We start from the raw sequence: 21,664 nt of genomic DNA, 5'->3' as shown, positions 1-21,664 counted from the left end.
TTCATTTTGGTTGTTCCCATTTGCTAATTGCTCTTTTAGAATGCCACATCAGCATCTAATATCCCATTTTTAAAATTAACCCATTACTCCCTCCGATGCACTTTAATTAAATTATTCTAATTATTCTAAATTATTCTAATGTTGTCTTACCTAGCAACATATTCTAACGTTGTCTTGTCTAGCAAGTGAAATGTTAGGCATTATCACGGTCCCGTTAAAAATTTCGGGTTGTGACAGATAAATATGATCCTTACCGTTTATCATGTGCCTCAAATTCAAGCATTAGTAATGGAAATATTTCTCGTAAGCGTTTTCCGTTTTAATTGGCTCTACACGGGAAGGGATGAACTTAAATTAGTCGAGCTAATGAATACATGATGGATGGTTATTAAACAAAAAAAAAAAGGTTAAAGAACTTGTAGGCCAATTATTTTTCATAACCTTAATTTGTGATTTAATTTTGAGCTAATCCGCTTTGTTTTAATTTTGGACAAAATTGTACTTCCTCCGGACCATTTTAATTGATTTTTTTAAAAGTTTTCACACATATTAAGGAATTAAGCTTTTAGCATTAATTGACAATGAAACTAGACATATTAACCTTAATTTATCCGTTAAAAATACAACAATACTCCTAGCATGTTTACTTCAATGGCAACTTTGAAAAAAAAAGTTAATTACTTTTTGATATCTGAAAAAATCAAATATTATGGACCACAAAAAAAGACTAAAAAATTAATTAAAATGCACCGGAGGGAGTAATGGATTAATTTTAAAAATGGGATATTAGATGTTGATGGGGCATTCTAAAATTTTGCAATTAGCACATTTCAGTTGCCATGACAGATTTCCGGCGGGTATATGTTGAGGGAACAACCAAAATGACTTTAGAGTTATAGCCTATTAGTTGAGTTATTTTAAAGCGACAAAGGAAAGTTGAGTGACTTTTGTGAAACTAACATTTAGTTGAATGACCACGGGTGAAAATATACTTTTTCATCAGATCTGAGAATAGTTCCAATATTACAGTATATGCCTATCACTCATCCGAGAATAGTTCCAATATTACAGTATATGCCTATCACTCATCACTGTAAGAAGGAGGAATCATCCACCCCATTCGATATTGGGTGAATCATTCTCCTTATTTACGTTAATGTCATCTATAATTATGTCTTCTACTTGAAATTCTTCTATCATTAATGATCTGGAAATATTGAATGTACGCAATATTTAATCCTTCGCGAACATTGTCCGGTTTTATTTGAGTCAACTAGTTATAAATCTGAGAATATTATTATTAACTAGGTTTAATCCTTTTTTATATAAAATTAGTTAGTTTAATCAAAAGGCTACATTTTTTTTGTCAAACAAAGCCGATATCTTAATTAAGCATTATTCGCAAAAGTAGCATTTGCTAAAACTTACCTTCTGACAGCACTATAGGAATATGCAAAATTCAAAAGCAACGGCTATTTTTATCATTGCCGTGAGGATGTAGATTCTGGCAAGTATTATTGAGGAGGATTGGCCCCCTTTACAGAGTGGTCACATATATAGAATAAAGGATGGAGTTTTATCTGAGGTTTTCTTATTCAGAATATTCATCTTGTCTGGTTAGAAATGGTGATTAGGATTCCTCCTTATCAAATCCTATGTCAACAAGCGCTATGTTGCGCGGACTCTTCACAACGATGCCGCACCCGTGTCAGATCCTCCAAAAATACACTTTTTTGGAGGATCCGACACGCACCCGGCAACATTTTCGGAGAGTCGGAGCAACATAGAACACGCGAGCTTCTGTGCTTAGGTGGAATCATCTATGGTTGCCTTGTCAGCATTTGTGGCCCTGATAATTGGTCAAATGGCTTCAAGTCATTGTCAATCTCACATTAATACTTGATTTTGCCCAATGTGAACATCATATTATGTGTTTGTATGAGGCCTTGATTACAAGGCTTCGAAATCATAAAGTTCAAATCTTGTGCCATGCATCACATTCAGAATCTTCAGAGAATACTGATTTCTTTATTGATGAAAAACAAAGGTAAACGCCATTTGATCGTTTACCTTAATACACTGTCTCAGGTACCTGTCAAGAAAGAGGTATTTCTCTTAAAATTGATATATTTAATACTGTCAGGAATAATGCAACTTTCATGTCTTGTCCCGAATTCATGTCTGTGCCGATAAAAGCTGTTAACATTCTTAGCAATCTACTTGGTGAAACTAAGGACTGGTCTATTAACATCTAGAGTGCTTTGACATGGTGTTTAACTTGTATCATATCAATCGCAATTGAAAGCTGACCAGCATATTATGTGTGATTATAAGAGTTGTAAAGCTAGTTTTATGTGAAAATAGACAAGTAAACACAGATATGACTGAACAGGAGATGAAAATAAAACCACTTTATTCACTTTTGAATTATTAAGAAGAATATTACACAAAAGAATAATAGGACTTGAATCTGCATTATGAGGGAATTGATTCCTTGGTGGTAAACTTTGTTACAGTTTTTGCCCCTTTACAACCTGGACCATTTTCCACCTGAACGACATTAGCCTTCGCGTCAGGCAGTTGCTTGCATTAACAATATGGATTACACATGTTCATCTAAGAACGAGAACATGGTGAAATAACCCCACCTTTCACATAACATCTTCCCCTCATAATACCTGCTAGAAATGGATACAGAACAAAGAATAATATTTTGACAAGGTCTTTTTAGTAGAATAATGGACCGTCGAACAGGTAAAGAGGGGCATTATTGGATTTCTGCAACAAAATATTGCTTCACATGCATGAATATGACAGTTGACAACTTCAGAGTGCCATACCTCTACAGTCAAGAAAAAAGGAAAGTAGGAGGTTTATCCAACTCTTTTTTGGAAAATTTGCGCTACCTTGTGGAATCTCATTTAAGGAAACCATTTGAAGCTTACAACAGATCAAAAAGTAAACTTTGGGGCCCAAACAATGAGATCTTCCAACTATATATACCTCCCCAAACCATTCATCAAAATTACCACCTCCAGCAATTAAACCATTTCTCGATCTCGAGCTTCAAGTTTACGTCTAGTTGAGAAGCTCAGTTCTACACAAGGTGAGCCATCGATGATTTGTTTTCCTTCTGCAGTTCATTTCATTATTCTCTTCCAGCTTCTACACAAAAACAAAAGGAAGAAAAAAAAGCAATGTATGAACTGAGACCTTGTTTAACTATAACGATGTATAGAATGAGGCCTCATAGATGGATAACCAATAAGATTTAATGGCCTATTTTACTTCCCATATGAAAATTTGTTCTCAACATCTTTTTATGTTCATTTTCAGGTAGATAAAATGAGCAGTGGAGATTGGATGTGTGCTGCATGCCAACACATAAATTTCAAGAAAAGGGATGCATGCCAACGATGCAGCTGCCCAAAATATGCAACGTCGGCTGATGTTGCCATGTATGGACTAAACAAAACAGAAGTCTTAGCTGGAGATTGGTATTGCAGTGCTATGAACTGCGGTTCTCACAACTATGCAAGCAGAACAAACTGCTATAGATGTGGTGCCTTAAAAAGTGATTATTATGGTATCGGGGCAGGAATGATGGCATCAACAGGTTATGGATATGATGCAAGTTCTGTTCCTGGATGGAAGAGTGGTGATTGGATTTGCAGCAGGTTAGTTCACATAACAACACCTATGCCTCAATCCTGAGAAAGATAGGTTTAAGCTTGTCTCTGTCTAAAATTGCAACAGCAGCAACACGTATGCCTCAGTCAGAGGCAATTTGGGGTCGGCTATATGAGTCTTCACTAATCACGTCGCTGCATTTAAGCTCATCTCAAGCCAATATATACAAAATAAAATTAAAAATACTAGAAGTTCACTATATTTTCTACTGGCATATAAATCACTGATAAGGCTAGGACTCCTAGAAAACATTGTAGTGTGAGGGTTCATCACAAGATTGACTAGTTTTACGCTAACTGTTAGCCTGCCGCGACTCCCCTTCTGTTACTACTGACATACTATCTTTGGGATTTTAACTGAAATAACTGTCTTCTTGTTTGACAGATTAGGATGTGGTGTGCACAACTATGCTAGCAGAGCAGAATGTTATAAGTGCAAGACACCTAAGGATTTTGGTGAGACATCTTCCATGTGATTCTGGTACTGCATAGTCAACATTTTACTTTACTACACCATTTTTCATTTACTAACATTTTGTCCATTTCTCTGTTTCTCAGGAAATGATCATAGACAAAGTGAATTAAGGGACTCAAATAGTTACTACTGAAGATTTACCAGAACTCTCATAACCTTCAAAAGACACCTCTTATGTCTTTTTTTCTTCTGTTTTTTCCTTCTCTCTTGCTTTTTTTTTTTCCTTCTTTCTTTAGATTAGTTTCTCAAAGAAGGGTTTAATTTCCAACTGCATTGTAACTGTGCAAGTGTTCTAATGAATGATCCCTTCAGATTTTGTAACTGCTTTTGTTGGGGTGATCCAAATGAATAATATTATGTAAACTTAACAATTAACCAAAGTTGTTTACCTACAGAGATATACAAAGGCTTATATATCACTTAGGACCACAATTTAATTAGCTCTATGTACTTAATTCACGTAAGGGAACCTTGGCGTAACTGGTAAAGTTGCTGCCATGTGACCAGGAGGTCACGGGTTCGAGCCGTGGAAACAGCCTCTTGCAGAAATGCAGGGCAAGGCTCCGTACATTAGACCCTTGTGGTCCGGCCGTTCCCTGAACGCTGCGTGTAGCGGGAGCTTAGTGCACCAAACTGCTCTCCTATGTACTTAATTCGCAGCAAGAAAAGAAAAGGAGAAATAACAGAAGGATCAGATATTAGATTCACAGAATATTTATGAGTAGTTCCATTCTAGGGGAACCAAATTAGTTCCTTTAAGAATCATGTCTCAATTATTACATAGATAAGAACCTGATGCTTTACTTTTCTAAGTGAGCCAATATCTTCACCTTTTCTCTTTTCTTTCTTTTTTTCCTAACTCATATTTCCATTTACATGCTAATTAATCTGCAACATTTTCAAGCTAGCTATTCCATCGTATAATTTCAACACAACTAATTAAGGGTTTGTTCAGTACAACGAAGTCATTTTGTTGTGTTTGATTGATGCACGATGAAAACATTTTCTATCAAATGATGGGAAAGGACTTCTATCATTTTAAAACTATCTAGACTTTAAACCTCATGTCATGTTACTTATTTCAACTAACAGTAAGATATAATAATCTTTGTTACTCAAAAATCTCATCAAAATACTCGCCGATTTGCTAATATTATCATTAATCATTAATGAATTTTTTTTCCAAAAAAACATTTAACATTCACAAACCAAACATTCGAGAACGTTTTTTGAAAAATATTTACCACGAAAACTGACTTCCGCCATACTAAACACACTCTAAGTGAAAATCTCATTATAGGATCCTTAAACTCATGCAACTTAAGAGACAAGAATGAGCCAAGAACTACTAAATCACATTTATGAGGCAGCTAGAAGTGAAGAGCAGTCGTGGTTAAAGCCTGGATTTTAGGCTATATTGTTCGGACTCTCCAAAATGTTATCTCTCCCGTGCTAGATCCTCCAAAAATGCACTCACTCGGTGGCAATTTTAAAGAGTCCGAGAAACATAGTTTTTAGGCGATATGCTAGTAGTAAGCTTGGCTACATCGAAGTGCGAATAAAGTAGCCTATATATGTACATTCTTTTAGGGTGAGAGAACTAGTAGAAGCAATCGTATCATATATTTGGAACTCAATATGAAAATTATATACTCATTCAGATAAGGAAAAACTCCAGAAATTGCTGCTGTTAAGAGTTATTGAGTTGACTTGATAGTAACATGGAATAAATTCTTGTTATACTAGAATTTGCAAAACACTATTTGATACTTATTAGGGATGAAGAAAAATAATGCTTTGTGTATTTCTTACTAATCTCGTTTTTATGATGATAGTTTGAATGTGCATTGCATAGTTTCTCATTTTCCACTGGTCGGTATAAGTACCACGAGTACAGGAAATAACAAATATCATGCATTCATTGATTTAGTGTAAATGTCAGGTGCGAACAATTAAGTATTTACGGTTTTTACTTTCTAGTCATGGATGTCCAATTAGCTTCCATGCCATCTATGGGTCAAACTTGATCATCGCAAAAATTAATGATTTCATAACCCTCATTTAGGATTCACAAACCCCTTTGGAGAAGTCAAGGGGGATCTATGTAGCTACATTCCGCTCGAATTATATATATGTACATATCAAAATAATAATTTGGGTTTGAGAAGGGTAGTGCGTACGCAAATTTTACCCCTATCTTGTGAAGATAGAGATGTTGTTTCCGGTAGACCCTCGGTTCAAAGACAAAAGAAAAATAAGCAATAACAATAACAATAACAAAATAAGATAATAAGAAGACCGAAGTGAAGAAAAAACATGTAGTAGTAGAAATCTAAAAATAAAAAAATACGAAAATAATACTAATACTACTGGGAGGGAAAGAGATACACTCAAAAAACTATTAAAAAATGTATGTATATACTAAACAACATTTGTTTTAGACCCACTTCACTTTAAATTTTATATTCGTATTGGGGCAGAAGGCCAACTTAATTTCCACCCTAGTGATAGAAGCAACCGAACCAGACAGATGGACCACATATTTGATGAGTTCAGGAGTTCAACTAAACTCGTCATTTTCCATGCGAACACATAAATAATACATGTCACTAAAACGTCAAAAAAAAAAAAATAAATAAACCAATAATTCCAATAGTGCTATGGGTTCACAGTCAAAAAATTTAAAGATTGAATTCATCACGTTAAATCATAAATCCGCCTCTTGACGCATAGTCTACTACCAGATTTCATGTAGGAATAATCCTTCATTTTAGAAAGGCCAGATTCCATGCAAAATTAATTAATTATATGCCTTGTTTATGGAAGACAAGTGTTATGTGAAGTAGTTCCAATTCCATGGCATATCTCCTGGGGTCCAGACATACAGAACCAATTCTTATTAATCATGTCTTTGTTCTCCTTTTTTAAAATAAAATTAGTGGCCCTTTTCTTTCAAATATCTCTGTCAATAAAAAGTCATTTTTTCTTTAAAAATTATTATTTTAGTTTCTGTTTTAGGATTCTAATCCCTAAAAAACTTTATCTACTTTTTTTCCAATCAAGGAAAAAAGTTCAACTTATTGAAGAATATTTTGAAAAAGTATGCATTTGTCATACCAATTGAAACTGACTTCTCAGAAAGATACAAGTCAAATCCATGTTCTAATTACTCTCTCTATCAGAATACCCAAATAAGGGAGAAAAGTAAGAGCAAAAATATTAATAATAATTTTAATAAAATAAGCACTTGAAGAGAATGAGTTTGAATGGTTTTATTATTCTTATTCAAAAGTTGTAGAGCAAAATAATATTCATGATACTTCAAAAAGCAGCTCATCAAATAGAATTAATTGAGTAAAAAATTCTTGACCAGAGGAGACACCAAAGGCCTCTGCCTTTCCATCTCTTGGATAGATAGATAGAAAAGGGGCAGTTTATTTTGGTTTTTTCTCATCGAATAATAACTCATTTTGTGTTGTTAAAAATTTGAAGAATAAAAATAGAGAAGGGGCGAATTTTATTTTATTTTATTTTTTTGGTTTTTTTCACGTAGAATAATAATTTTTTTTGTGTTGTTAAAGATTCGAAGAAGAAAAATAGTTAAATAGATGGCGAGTGTATAATCAAACTGATTAAATTATTGGGTGGACATACGAAAACTTTGCATGAATATGAATTTTGTATTAATAAAAAAATGTTCAACGAGTAATTTTGAAATTTAACATCTATGTTTTTATGTAATTCGTAGCAGGAAATAGGGAAGAATGAGAATCCATGGTCAGGAAGTAATAGATGTAAAAAAGTTTATGACGTAAAATCTCCCTAATTTCCTTTTAGAATTTGTTAAACTTAGCGTAAATATGCTTTTGTTAGAATTCTACATATGCTTTTGTTACTAGTATTTCATATCTTTTTCATATGTGAATCCAAGATTTTAAGTTTGTGGTTATGTTTTTTTTTTAATTTTAAATCCAGTGCTCTTTAATGGCAATGGAGTAATCACGCACTATTACAAAGCCCAGGTCAAAATTAATTGCATTCGTTTGTCAAAAGTTATATAAAATATGTATATTATATGTATATAATACAAACACATATATATATAAATTTTGTACTTAATTTAAAATTTGTATTTCGGGAGGACAATCCAATATTGATCCTTTTTAAGTGACTAAACTTTTTCATTAATCACCAATGAGAAAAACAAAATCACAGCCTAGCTAACTCAACTTGCTGTCCAAAGAGAATTACACAAAACCAAAACTAAATCCAATATTGATCCTTAATGTTATGAGACTTACAATTTTTTTCAAGTAAATTATGAAACTCTTGGTTAGGTTTCCTACTCCATCTTGGGGTCTGTGCTCCAATTTTTATTTTCAATACAAGTAATTTATATTTCCAAGTAGAATGATAGTTTAACTTAAAAATTTTACACTATCAAAACTTGTTGGGTGATGTAAAATTACAATAAATTTTTCAACGGGGCAGTCTATTTAGCGGTCGCCATTTAATCTAAGCTCGCTTTTTAAAAAAGTTTAACTTGTACTTAAATTAGGAGAACTTCACATCCGTTGCTGGTCGCAGTGCTTCTTCTTTTCCTTCATCGTTATCTCCTCAATCGTCTGTTTCTTGAACTTCTTCATATATCCACCGGCACAAGCACAACCAGATGCGGATTCGAGATTTTTATAATATGGGTATACCACTAAAAAAAAAAGAGAAAAGAATGTATGAAGTCGGATTTGATCTCTGCTTCTTTTGGTAAATAACTTAACATTCAATCAAGTACGTCATTTAGCATCTTTGGAGTATGAGTGCCGGCAGATAATATAAGACCAATTCTAAAAAATATGTATATAAAATACTTAATTTGACGGAGAGACCATGAATTCACGTGCTCCATATATTTGCCTATAAATCCGCCCCTGAGCACAACCTCCATATCTGCAATTCTTTTATCCTTTTTGTGTGATTTTCGTGATTCCCCAAATCATGGGTTTGTTAAATTTGAAGTTATAATAATAGTGGAGGACTCAGCATCTTCGCCGTCGTCAATCCAAGTGAAGGACCAGATATTTAAGATTTTTTATCATAATCTTCCTTTCTTTGTTTTAAGTCTGAAGCAAGAACAAGTTGTTTATGGGCTATATTATGAAAAAAATGCCTAAAGTTTGTTTATGTCAAGTCAAAACTTCAAGCAAAACTATGTTTGGAGTTTGAACTTTAGACTAATTTTTAACTTCAAATTAGGTAAACTTGTAAATTTTTAAGCACTACATATAGGGAAACTATCGGAGTACCAGCTCCATAGCTTATTATAAAAATTGGTCAATTCATAAGATATTGCTAATATTAGTCAAATGTTACCAATATTAGTCAATTAGTTATTTGTAAACAAACAAATATCAAATTTTTGCTTTCTTTTTGAGTGAGTGTTAATAGAATAGATTGGGTACCTCTTAAGGAGTTTGAATTTCAGTTTTGGGATTATTTGGTGGAGTTTTGAGATGGTTTGAATTGAAAATTCGAAGTAGAAGATGAACATGAAAAAAATAATTTGTGTATCATGTTGTATCACATATGTATCAAATGCATATCACATGTATATTCATGTATACTTGTGTGTGATACATATGTCGCAAAAGAATTTTTTTGAACTCGATTTTAATTTAACTACTAATTTTGATACCAAATTGGTCTAAATCACCTGCAATCTTCCTCAAATTTTATATATTGACTCATTTATATGTTTTCAATCATTTCAATCATACACGTTGAAATTAGGACTTATTTGATACATTTCAGTAAGATTTTCCTACATATATGACTTAAGTGGTGGCGTCAAAATTGGGTATATCGGCACTTAGCCCAAACTTTATGGTGATTGTAGATATATCTAAGTTTTAATTAAAGAAGAATTAACCTAAATAGTTGCTCACCCAATCATTTAAACTAAAAGTAGTCGGTAGAGATATAATACATGCATAATTTATGTATTATATGTGTATAGTTATATATAATCAATGTATAATCCATGTATATGACTAGAAAAAGTAAACAATGAATATAGCCGACTATTTGTGTAAAGATCCCTTAATTAAATTCTTCCCAATATGATGAGCCCAAAATGTTGGAAAATTGGCTGGTAATAGGTTGGACTAATGCCGAAAATAATATCATGGGCCTATTATTTCAAATCTTACGTGCAAAGTTCTATTTTTCTGGAAAAGGCATGTTCTCTTCACCCACTAAATTATTTGTGGGAGCAGCAATAAAACGGGCATACCAGCCACGATCTTTATCATCTTCAGGACTAACCAAAAACCTTTAAGTCCTAGCCACGAGAGTAAATACCCCTGAACGAAATAACTTAGGGGAATAAAGATGTTTAAGTTGTTATGAACTATTGTTGGTTATTAAAGTTGGGACCCGACCTTGGTACAAGCTCGTCACTACTTTCAACGTAAGGTTAGGTTTGTTACTAATTGAGTACATGGGGTCGGTTGTACTCATACTACACTTCTGCACCTTGCGTGCAGATATTGGATGTTGTACTCGACGGGAGCTGGAATTGAAGACGTACCTGTGTTCTGGCTGTAGCTGCCTCTCGTTCATGGTAGCCTTAGATTTATAAAAATAAATCTGTTTATGTACATTTCGAACAAATGATGTCTTTATTTCATACCAGTTTTGTAAATTTTAATATTAGAAGCTCATGATTTGTACTACCAGTTCTTGGGGAAATGTATTAGTTTTAGATATTTTCTTTTAATTAGTTGCCTTATTAATTTCATTGGAATTGGATAGTTGGTAATTGGCTTACCTAGCGATTTGGGTTAGGCGCCATCACGACTAGTTGGATTTTGGGTCGTGACAAGGTGGTTCAAAGCTCTAGGTTCATAGGTTCTACGAATCATGAGCAAGTATCTAGTAGAGTCTTGCGGATCGGTATGATAACGTCCATACTTATCTTCGAGAGGCTACAAGGCATTTAGGATATATACTTTCCATCTTTCTTTTCTTATCGTGCGGAATTGATTCAGCTTGAGACATAACTCTTTGAATTCCTTCCACGTATCCGTATGCGCACATGAGCGCTCTGTATCAGTTGTGCATTGCTGACCTGTGATTCTATGAATGGAGTTCGAGATGTGTATACTGTGTTTTGGTGATTGACCAGTCTGGGGGACTTGAGGCCATGGTTAGACCGCAACTTGAGTTCGGTAGCTTCAGTTGTAACTTGTATATTTGGACTCATATGTCCGGTGTTATCCCTACGAGTGAAATTTGTGGCTCGACGAGCGGTGGAATGGCCTTGTGATGAGTATGATGTAACTGCGAGATGAGTTAAGACGATTTGAATGTGACGAGAAGTATTTTCTTGAAGTGTAACGGAAGGCCATTGAGTGCTTTATTTTTGTTTTGATGTGGCGAACAATCTCGAGTATGAATGTTTTGAAGGATCTTTCACGTTGTTAAATTTTGGGACAAATTAAATTCTCATGTCTGGTTAATGAGTTTGGACTCAGAAAGATTAAGTGATTTCATAGTAATTGTAACTGTGAAAAAGGTATAACAAGATACTAATTGGAGGCTAAGCAGGTGGATTATCCCATGCGGAGTAATCTACGTGGGTGTGTTCTTTATAATGTGAATAGAGAGATCTTCTTTTCTGATAGCGGGGCATATGTGTTGAGACTTGAATTTGAATCTGGTTGAGAAATAATGACTTGAGTGTCAAGAGAATGAATGCGAACTTAGCGGACGATTGGGATATTTTTATGGCTGGCATGGTATGAGCTTGAGAAGAATTTTCGTTGAACTGACCATGATGTTATGGCAGTAATAGAATATGGGTACTGCGAATTATCGAGTGTTTTAATTGATGACTTTGAGCCAAGTGGGGGAGCCTGCTATCGACAATTCAATTTCATGGTTATATGTTAAATTTTAGTTTTGGTCTGAGGTATATTTGTGGATTAGTTATGACTTACAGAGGTTGAGATCGAGGATGACTCGAGTACTGAAATTTCTAGATACGAGATATATTACAATTTATGAGTATATAAAAATCATGGGAGGAATGAGTTCTTAATTGTGAAAGATGTAGTGCACACAGAGTATGAATTTGATTGGTGGTATTAGGGCAGGGTTACCTCTTTAAGTGTCGTTGTGTTAATGAGGCACATGTCTTTCAGCCCATTTGGGTGGTGCAATTTAGATTTGAGCAAAATGGGTGACTCCCGAGAAGGTTTTAATGGGTTCGGGAATTATATATAACAATCGAGAAGATTTGTGTATGGATAGAATCTGAGATTTACATTTAGTGGTGCCGGAATTTGCGGTAATTCTATATGATTATGAATTCTACATTTTTGTATAAGAAAGGTAAGAAGAACAATTTCAAATTTGCATAAAGTATTTTCAGAGTGAGTGTTACAGTTGAGGTATTTATGAAGGTGCTTAAGAAGAATACAATTGCTTATGGGTCGTAGGGCGTTGTGGTTCTATGCTAAGGTTTGTGGGATGAGTTGTGATTAAATATCGTGGCGTTTAGCAAGGAGAAGTATCAATCTGAAGACAAATTCGGAAGGGATTCGGAGAAATAGGACAGCTTGGTAGTAGGTTGGATCAATATGGTAATGGATATGATCGATTCTTTGGGTGATTATGATGTGGGGGGTTTTCTACCGGTGCTTTGTGGCAATATTCTTGGGTTTTGGTGACCTACGTGGTTTGGTCGAGTTAGGGGAATTTAGTTCTAATAGCTTGGTTATGTGCAAATGGATTTCAAAGTGTTCTTGATGGTTTCTACCATGGTTTGAACCGGATATATTCTACCGGTGTGGGGAACGTATTGTGCATTATGATTTCCTCCTGGAAGGAAGCAAGAGAAAGGTTTCTAACTAACCGGGTATGTAATTTGCTGGTGACTCAGAGTTGATAATGGGATTCTTGTGCTTGTCACATGATGACATAATAGATGTGATCTGTTATGCGGGTTTAGGATTTACATGTACAAGGTGACAGTTCAGTCTTGAAGATAAGGTAACGAATGTTGGACAACATGGTCAGTTTCAGATATTTCGATGAATGTTATAACTGCTTGGTAATTCCTGAGAAGGGTGCGCCTTTCAAAAATCACATTGTGTTTTGATTTACGGATGTCATTAGTATTGCGGTACTCACCTGGTTGATAGACTGCTAATATCCAAATTATTGCTATGTGGCACGAAAGAATTATAAAAATATTCCGAGTGGGGTGATCGTGCATTAAAGAGGTGTTAGTCATTCTAGTGATGGAGTTGGGATTAGTTACGGTGATTCATGTGCTCGATGAATTTGGAGACTGGGAGTTCTCAGAAGCATATTGTTTCAGGTTGCGACCTGCTTGAGGTGAGTAATTTGTTTAAACTCAGGGGAGGCACTAGTTGCGTTAATTATTTTTGATAGCTACGCACTATGAGTGTACATATATGTGAGGTTTAAGCCCCTGTGCGGGCATCGGGGAAAGTATTCATACTCGAAAGAATGCTTAGGCTATGATATGCATAGAGTTGACTGTTACGCGTAAAGTTATAATATTCTTGTATTTATACCTTTGTTGAGAACTATCTTAGTCATACTCGATGTTACAAAGAGGTTAATTCCCTGAATGAACTGGAAAGTTATTATTTCTACGTTAATTTGCCATTTTGAATTGTTATAGCAGACTTTGCATAGGCCTACACTATGGAGTGTCATTTATACCAGTACAGGAGCATGAGAATCATATTTCATTATCATATACAAGTGTAATTGTTTAATTACTCCTGTATGATATGGTGGGACTGGAGGCCTATGACCATGCTAGGCGATTCATATTATTGGTACGTGAGTTGTCCGTGCCGTGTGTGAGAATTTTATTTCTATGATAATTTATCTGATTCATTAATTTTCTTCCTCTACAATTGTGCACATGCACCTATGGTTATCTTTTTCACTAAATTTGAGGAGTTGGTTGTAACATTGTGGTTGTGGTGGTGCTTGTTGAACTTGCATTATGGTTCTTTTCCTTGAGGCATCTCCCATATTTGGGTACACAGACTGCGTAGTGGTGGCTGGAGTTATATTGATGTGGCGTGTCTGTGGGATAGTTGTGTTTAATAATATAAGGTCATTGGACCTAGAATGGGTACTATCAGGTTTGATTACGATATATTCAGGAGTATAATATTGAAAGTCGATTTAGAAAGTGATTATGGTTCTGCTTGGGGAGAGAGAGCTCCATGGCTTGTTGATCCGATAAGGGGTCATGAGATATTTTCGTGTTACTTTCATTATCAACAGTGTACGAAAGTTTTTGAATGAGGTTTTGTTCGATATGGGGTTTAATATCAGTACCGAGTTGGTTTTGGAGTAGTTCCTGTGATCGGAAATGGTGCTACGAGCATGCAAGTGGTGTAGTATGTTATGTGATTGTATCTGTTGTTATGGTTATGGCTCGATGTAGCTTGTTCAGACTAATGCAGTGTGTAAATGTAAGAGTCGTGTCTTGAAAAAAATTTATGAAGGTTGGGAATTGAATTTCCAAGGTTTTTGGGATAAGGTTAAATTAAGGATTTTCAGTTATATTGTGTTGTCAGGCCTAGGTGGAATAGGGTGACGTGGGATCACCCCCGGGTACGTGCGTGGTAAGATGGAATAGTGATTTGATGGCTTGGAAACAACTCTTGGCACGTTTTAGGACGAACGCATGTTTAAGTAGGGGAGAATGTAACGACCCGGCCATTCGTTTTGAGTATTACAGCTCCGTTTTCCCATTTACTGCTCCATTGGTGCTTTATAGCTGTATTATGACCTATCAGATTAGTTAGTATGGGTCCGGAGAGATTTCGGAATAAATTGAGAAACTTAGTCTCTTAATGGAAAGCTTGAGTTGGAAAAGTCAACCGGATGTCAATTTATGTGTAAACGACCTCGGATTCTAATTCTAACCGGGTGAGTTTTGAGCGAGTTCAGGCTTTTCAGCACTCTAATGTTGTTCTAGGGTCTTTGGAAGTGCGTACCGCACATTTTGGGAGTGCTGAGGCAAAAGGGAAGTGCGTACCTCAGGGGAATTCTGCGGACCACATAATTTTGTGTGCGGACGCACTTCAGTCCGCAAGGGAGTGTGCGGGCCGCACAATTTTGTGTGCGGCCGCACTCAAGAACTCTCAGATTCGATGGTCCGACTTCGGAATCTTATATATTTTGAACCACAAGGCATATTGAGATCATTCACAAATAATAGTTGTAGCCCTTCGTGTCTAGTTTCTAGAAAGGTAAATAAGTCATAATTTGGACATCTGTAGAGATAGTTATGGCCATAATACTAAATCTTGGCAGTGCAGTCACCAAAAGAGTGCAGCCGCACAATATTTGTGTGACCGCAGGAGCTGGGATGTGCGGACGCACTTGAAATTGTGCGGACCGCACATGGTGAGTTTATAGAATGTACTATATAACCAAGGCTTGGGTTATTATTCTCTGAACTATCCAAGTTCAGAGAATGTGCATTTCGGGGTTATTATTAGTTCAGACAGCTGAAGGTGCATGTAAAGAACTATCCTGTCCATGACCTTGAGTTAGCAGCTATTGTTCCTGCCTTGAAGATTTGGCGGCATTATTTGTACGGTGTTCTTTGTGAGATTTACACCGATCATCGGAGTTTGCAGCATTCGTTTAAGCAAAAATATCTTAACTTGCGTCAGCAGAGGTGGTTGGAGCTACTTAAGGATTATGATATCACCATTTTTGTACCACCCTGGGAAGTCCAATGTGGTGACTGATGCTTTGAGTCGCCGGGAAGAGAGTTTGGGAAGATTAGCATATCTACCAGCAGCAGAGAGGCCCATGGAGTTGGATGTTCAGGCCTTAGCCAGCCAGTTTGTGAAATTGGATATTTCTGAGCCGAGTCGAACATTGGGTTGTGTGGTCTATCGGTCTTCTCTTTATGATCGTATTAGGGAGCGTCAGTATGATGACCCCCATCTGCTTGTCCTTAAGGACACGGTCCAGCACGGTGATGCTAAGAAGGTCACTATTGGAGATGATGGTGCATTGAGGATGCAGGGCAGGCTATGTGTGCCCAATGTAGATGGTTTGTGTGAGTTGATTCTCTAGGAGGCTCACAGTTCACGGTACTCTATTTATCCAGGTGCCGCAAAGATGTATCAAGATTTACGGCAACATTGTTGGTGGAGGAGAATGAAGAAGGATATAGTTGCATATGTAGCTCGGTGTCTAAATTGTCAACAAGTCAAGTATGGATTTTGTTGTTGGGCTTTCACGGACTCAGAGAAAATTCTACGCAGTTTGGGTCATTGCGGATAGGTTGACCAAGTCAGTACATTTCATTCCAGTGGCAATTACCTATTCTTTGGAGCGGTTAGCTGAAATTTATATTCGTGAGATTTTCCGCCTTAACGGTGTACCCATGTCTATTATTTTAGATCGATGTACGCAGTTTACCTCCCACTTTTGGAGGGTTGTACAACGTGAGTTAGGCACGCTGGTTGAATTGAGTACAACATTTCATCCACAGACAGACGGACAGTTAGAGCGCACTATTTAGATATTAGAAAATATGCTTCACACTTCTGTTATAGACTTTGGAGGTTCTTGGGATCAGTTATTGCCACTTGCGGAGTTTACCTATAATAATAGCTACTAGTCAAGCATTCAGATGGCTCCATATGAGGCATTGTACGGAAGAGGCTCGGTTGTTGGGTACCGATTTGGTACAGGATGCCTTGGCTAAGGTCAAAATTATTCAGGACCGACATCGCACAACTCAATCTAGGAAAAAGAGTTATGCTGATTGTAAAGTTTGTGATGTTGCATTCCTGGTTGGAGAAGGAGTATTGCTCCGGGTTTCACCTATGAAGGGTGTAATGAGGTTCGGAAAGAAGGGCAAGTTGAGTCATAGGTACATAGGACCCTTTGAAATTCTTGAAAAGGTGGGTAAAGTAGCCTATAGGATTGCATTACCACCTAGTTTATCAACGGATTATTCGGTGTTCCATGTGTCTATGCTCCAAAAATATCATGGTGATCCGTCCCACGTGTTAGATTTCAGCTCAGTCCAATTGGACAAGGATTTGACTTATGAGGAGGAGTCGGTAGCTATTCTAGGCCGGCAGGTCCGACAGTTGAGGTCTAAGAGTTATCCTTCAGTTCGGGTGCAATGAAGAGATCAACCAATTGAGATAACTACCTGGGAGTCCGAGTTGGACATGCGGAGTAAGTATACACACCTTTTAACCAGCTCAGGTACTTTTCTAATTCCGTTCGAGGACGAACGTTTGTTTTAGAGGTGGAGAATGTGATTACCCAAAAGGGTCATCTTTAAATTTAATAATTAATTCTGTATTCTAAGACCTCGAAAAGTATTATTTATCATTCCTCAACTTGCGTGCGCAATTCTTATAATTTTCCGTAAAGTGTTTATATGGAAAATTGATTAAAATGTGAAATAGAGCTTTAAAACTCAACTAAGTTGACTTTGGTAAACGTTTTGAATAAAAAAACCCGGTTCAGTATTTGAATAGTTCCGGTAGGTCTGTATCGTGATTTGGGACTCGGGCGTATGCCCGAAATTTAATTTGGAGGTCCCTAGCTCAAGTTATGGCCATTTAATGTAAACTGAAAATTTAAAGGCTAAAGATTTCCAAAGTTGACCATGGATTTGACTTTTTGATATCGGGGTCGGATTCCAATTCCGGAAGTTGGAGTAGGTCCGTAATGTTGATTATGACTTGTGTGCAAAATTTGAATTCAATCGGACGTGATTTGATAGGTTTCGGCATCAGTTGTAGAAGTTTGAAGATTTAAGTTCATTAAGGTTGAATTGGTGTGCGATTCGTATTTTTGTTGTTGTTTGATGTGGTTAGAGGGCTTGACCAAGTTTGTATGGTGTTTTAGGACTTGATGGTATCTTTGGTTGAGGTCCCGAATGGCTCGGGTGAGTTTCGGGGTGAGTTTTGAGCGAGTTCGGACTTTTCGGCACTCTAATGTTGTTCTAGGGTCTTTGGAAGTGCGGACCGCACATTTTGGGAGTGTTGAGGCAAAAGGGAAGTGCGGACCTCAGGGGAATTGTGCGGACTGAACAATTTTGTGTGCGTCTGCACTTCAGCCCGCAGAGGAGTGTGCGGGCCGCATAATTTTGTGTGCAGCCGCACTCAGGAACTCTCAGATTCGATGGTCCGATTTCGGAAGCTTATATATTTTGAACCACAAGGAATGTTGAGATGATTTACAAACGAAGGTTGTAGCCCTTTGTGTCTAGTTTCTAGAAAGGTAAAGAAGTCATAATTTGGACATTTGTAGAGATAGTTATGACCAAAATACTAAAGCCTGGCAGTGCAGTCACCAAGAGAGTACGGCCGCACAATTTTTGTGCGACCGCAGGAGCTGGGATGTGCGAACGCACTTGGAATTGTGCGGACCGCACATGGTGAGTTCAGAGAATGTACTATATAATCGAGGCTTGGGTTATTATTTTATTTTTGGACCTTGGGAGCTCGGTTTGAGACGATATTTTGTGGGTTTTTCAAGAAATTCATCGGGGTAAGTGATTCTAACTCGGATTTGGTTAATATACATGAATATATCACTGATTTTATCATTTAATTAGTACTTTGATATGGAAATTTAGAAAAAAATTGTAGAAACTTCATAAACCACAAATTAAGGATTTGAAGGTCGAGTTGTGATCGGAATTGGCTAATTTTGATATGGTTGGACTCGTGAGTAAATGGGTGTTCATATTTTGTGACTTTTACCCAATTCCGAGACATGGGCCCGGGGAGACCTTTTAGGTCGATTTTCAAATTTCTTGCTTTATCTTTTATTTCATTAGCTAGATTAGTTTCTTGTAGCTATATTTACGTTATGTAATTGATTTGGCTAGATTTGGGCCACTCGGAGCCCGATATTCGTGGGAAAGGCATTGTGACTGATTGATTGAGCTTGGTTCGAGGTAAGTGGCTTGCCTAACCTTGTGTGGGGGAAATCCCTTTAGGATTTGGTACTGTTTGATATGTGAGCACCGTGTACGTGAGGTGACGAGTACGTACACGGGCTAATTTTTGTAAAAACCCGATTTCTACTAAGTAATAACCTGTTTTTCTTTCTTAATTGAGTCTTATCAACACGTGTAGTATCCTGCAAGACTAAAATAGCATGCCTACTTACCTTAAATTGTTTATCTGAATTCCGTGCAGCATGTTTAGTGGGTTTTCCTGTTTTTCCTTGACTTGCACTTAGTCTAATTTGTAAGATTCCGTGTTGTAGTTGTCGAGTTCTATTGTTTGAGCTGCATATTTTCTTTGGGACTATGGAACGGTATTCCGGGAGATCCCCTTGTCTTGCATATTTACTTTGGGATTATGGAACGGTATTCAGGGAGATCCCCATGTCTTGCATATTTACTTTGGGACTACGGAACGATATTTCGGGAGATCCCCCTGTCTTGCATATTTACTTTGGGACTACAGAACGGTATTTCGGGAGATCCTCGTGTCTTGAATATTTATTTTGGGACTACGGAACGGTATTCTGGGAGATCCCCCTGCACATTTATGTCTGGGACTACGAGAAGGTATCTCAAGAGATCCCCTGCACATTTACCTTCTATGAATTCTTTCTTGTTAAATTTCAGTCTTTATTTTAATGCGATATTTCATTCTTGCCTTGCTTTATTATTATTTATACCATTAGGGTCCTGACGTGACCTCGTCACTACTCGACCGAGGTTAGGCTTGGCGCTTACTGGGTACCGATTGTGGTGTACTCATGCTACTCTTCTGCACATATTTTTGTGTGTAGATCCAGGTGTTCCTTATCAGCCGCACTATCAGTGAGCCAGGACAACTTTGGAGACTTCAAGGTATATCTGCCGTGTCCGCAGACCTCAGAGTCCCTTTCTACTCTTTCCCATGTCCATTATATTTTTGTATTTTTCTTTTGTTAGACTCTGATGTGTAGAGACACTACATTTTCCTTCTGGAGTTTGTGATTCACGTTGTTCCAGGTTTTGGGATTTTTTGTGTATTTTTGAATAGTTGGTTATTGTACATGCCAAGAGGCATGGTACCCAGTTATGTTGCTATTGCTACAATTAGTTGTAAAATTTATGTTTTCATTTCATTATTCCGCAAATGTTAGGCTTACCTACTCATAGAGACTAGGTGCCGTCACGGCGTCATACAGAGGGGAAATTGGGTCGTGACACAAGGTCAAGCTCACAGAAATGACTAGGAAGGGGTACTGGACATAGGACGCAGGTGCAACGCATTTTGCGCACCTGCGTGATCGCAGAAACGACTACTGGAATGTGGAAGCGGAATGAGGCAGTTGGGCATGGCTTCGGAGAAGCGATCGTTTTGTCGCAAAAGCGACATCGCAGATGCAAAATTTCTTCCGCAGATGCGAGCTTCTGCTGGGCAGTGTACTGTGGGGCTTCACAGATACGCATTTTGTCTCGCAAAAGTGAGTCCGCAGATGCGACAAATCTGCCCGCAGGTGCGAAACTGGGTAGAAACTTAAGGACCAAAAAAATGGTCATTTTGCCATTTTCGATTGGATTTTTGGAGCTCGGGTTTTGGGAGATTTTGGAGGAATTCTTCACGACTTTGACTTGGGTAGGTGTCATATATTCAAAAGTGATTATATTTTTTAAATCCATAGTTATATTCATCATTTATTTCGAATTTAAACGGAAGAAATCAAGATTTTTGCAAAACTTTTCATGAACGAAAAATTAAGAATTGGAGGTCGAGTTGTAATCTAAATTTGATAAAATTGGTATAGTTGAACTCGTATCAGAATGGTTATTCGGATTTCGTAAAACTTCTGCGGGGTTTCGAGAGGCGGACCCCGCGTTGACGTTTGGTTGACTTATTAGAATAAAACTTTAAGTCGACAGTATATTATCCAGAATTGGTTCCGATGAATTTTAATGAAGTTATACCATTAATTTTAATAGATTTGAGCTTTCCGGAGGATTAATTCAAGCAAGAAGGCTATTTTGGAATATCGGCATAACTTCAAAAAAGTAAGTATCTTGCCTAACCTCGAGTGAGGGTATTACCCCTTAGGCATTGAGTCTTATTTGGAAACCGTGTGATTGAAAACTATGTACGCGAGGTGAAAAGTACGTACTTGATTTATATGTGCAATTTATACCGGTTAAAATTTGTAGACACCCTTATATATTAAATTGAAAAATTATTGGAACATAGTAAATCCTTTATTTGTCATGCCTCGTTCCTTGTTTGTCGAGTTTGTATTTTATATGATAATTTGGGGTGATTGCCACTTGAGTTTTATGTGAATTCTGTGTATATGTTGATTTGATATTTCTTGGAATTAATTTCATTATGGATTTTTCATTTACATATAATTCATTAAATAAGCTTAAAAAGAGGCGTGAATATATTTATCAAAAATTTGGATTAAAGAAGGTGTTGTCCTA

General features: G+C 36.8%; 1 protein-coding gene across 2 annotated transcripts; it reads left to right on the top strand.

Moving 5' to 3' along the window:
* The first annotated feature begins 2,950 nt into the window (after positions 1-2,950).
* On the top strand, positions 2,951-4,485 carry LOC107802530 (uncharacterized). 2 transcript variants are annotated; one of them, XM_016626047.2, is made up of 4 exons: positions 2,951-3,106; positions 3,337-3,677; positions 4,075-4,145; positions 4,248-4,485. In XM_016626047.2, exons 2-4 carry the CDS (start codon positions 3,346-3,348, stop codon positions 4,295-4,297), a joined length of 453 nt encoding a protein of 150 aa, XP_016481533.1. In that variant the 5' UTR covers positions 2,951-3,106; positions 3,337-3,345; the 3' UTR covers positions 4,298-4,485. The 2 variants fall into 2 exon arrangements, with proteins under 2 accessions (XP_016481533.1, XP_075098442.1); XM_075242341.1 differs by having other exon boundaries at positions 4,075-4,170.
* Positions 4,486-21,664: the final 17,179 nt, after the last annotated feature.

This window comes from Nicotiana tabacum, chromosome 21 (genome assembly GCF_000715075.1).
Source record: "Nicotiana tabacum cultivar K326 chromosome 21, ASM71507v2, whole genome shotgun sequence".
Taxonomy (NCBI): Eukaryota; Viridiplantae; Streptophyta; class Magnoliopsida; order Solanales; family Solanaceae; genus Nicotiana; species Nicotiana tabacum.
This window is presented reverse-complemented; position numbering and strand designations above follow the sequence as displayed.

Coding starts and splice junctions, on each gene's coding strand:
- LOC107802530 (XM_016626047.2), top strand. CDS start 3,346: ATGAGCAGTGGAGATTGGATGTGTGCTGCATGCCAACACATAAATTTC. Junction 3,678..4,074: donor GGTGATTGGATTTGCAGCAG/GTTAGTTCACAT, acceptor CTTGTTTGACAG/ATTAGGATGTGGTGTGCACA. Junction 4,146..4,247: donor CAAGACACCTAAGGATTTTG/GTGAGACATCTT, acceptor TCTGTTTCTCAG/GAAATGATCATAGACAAAGT.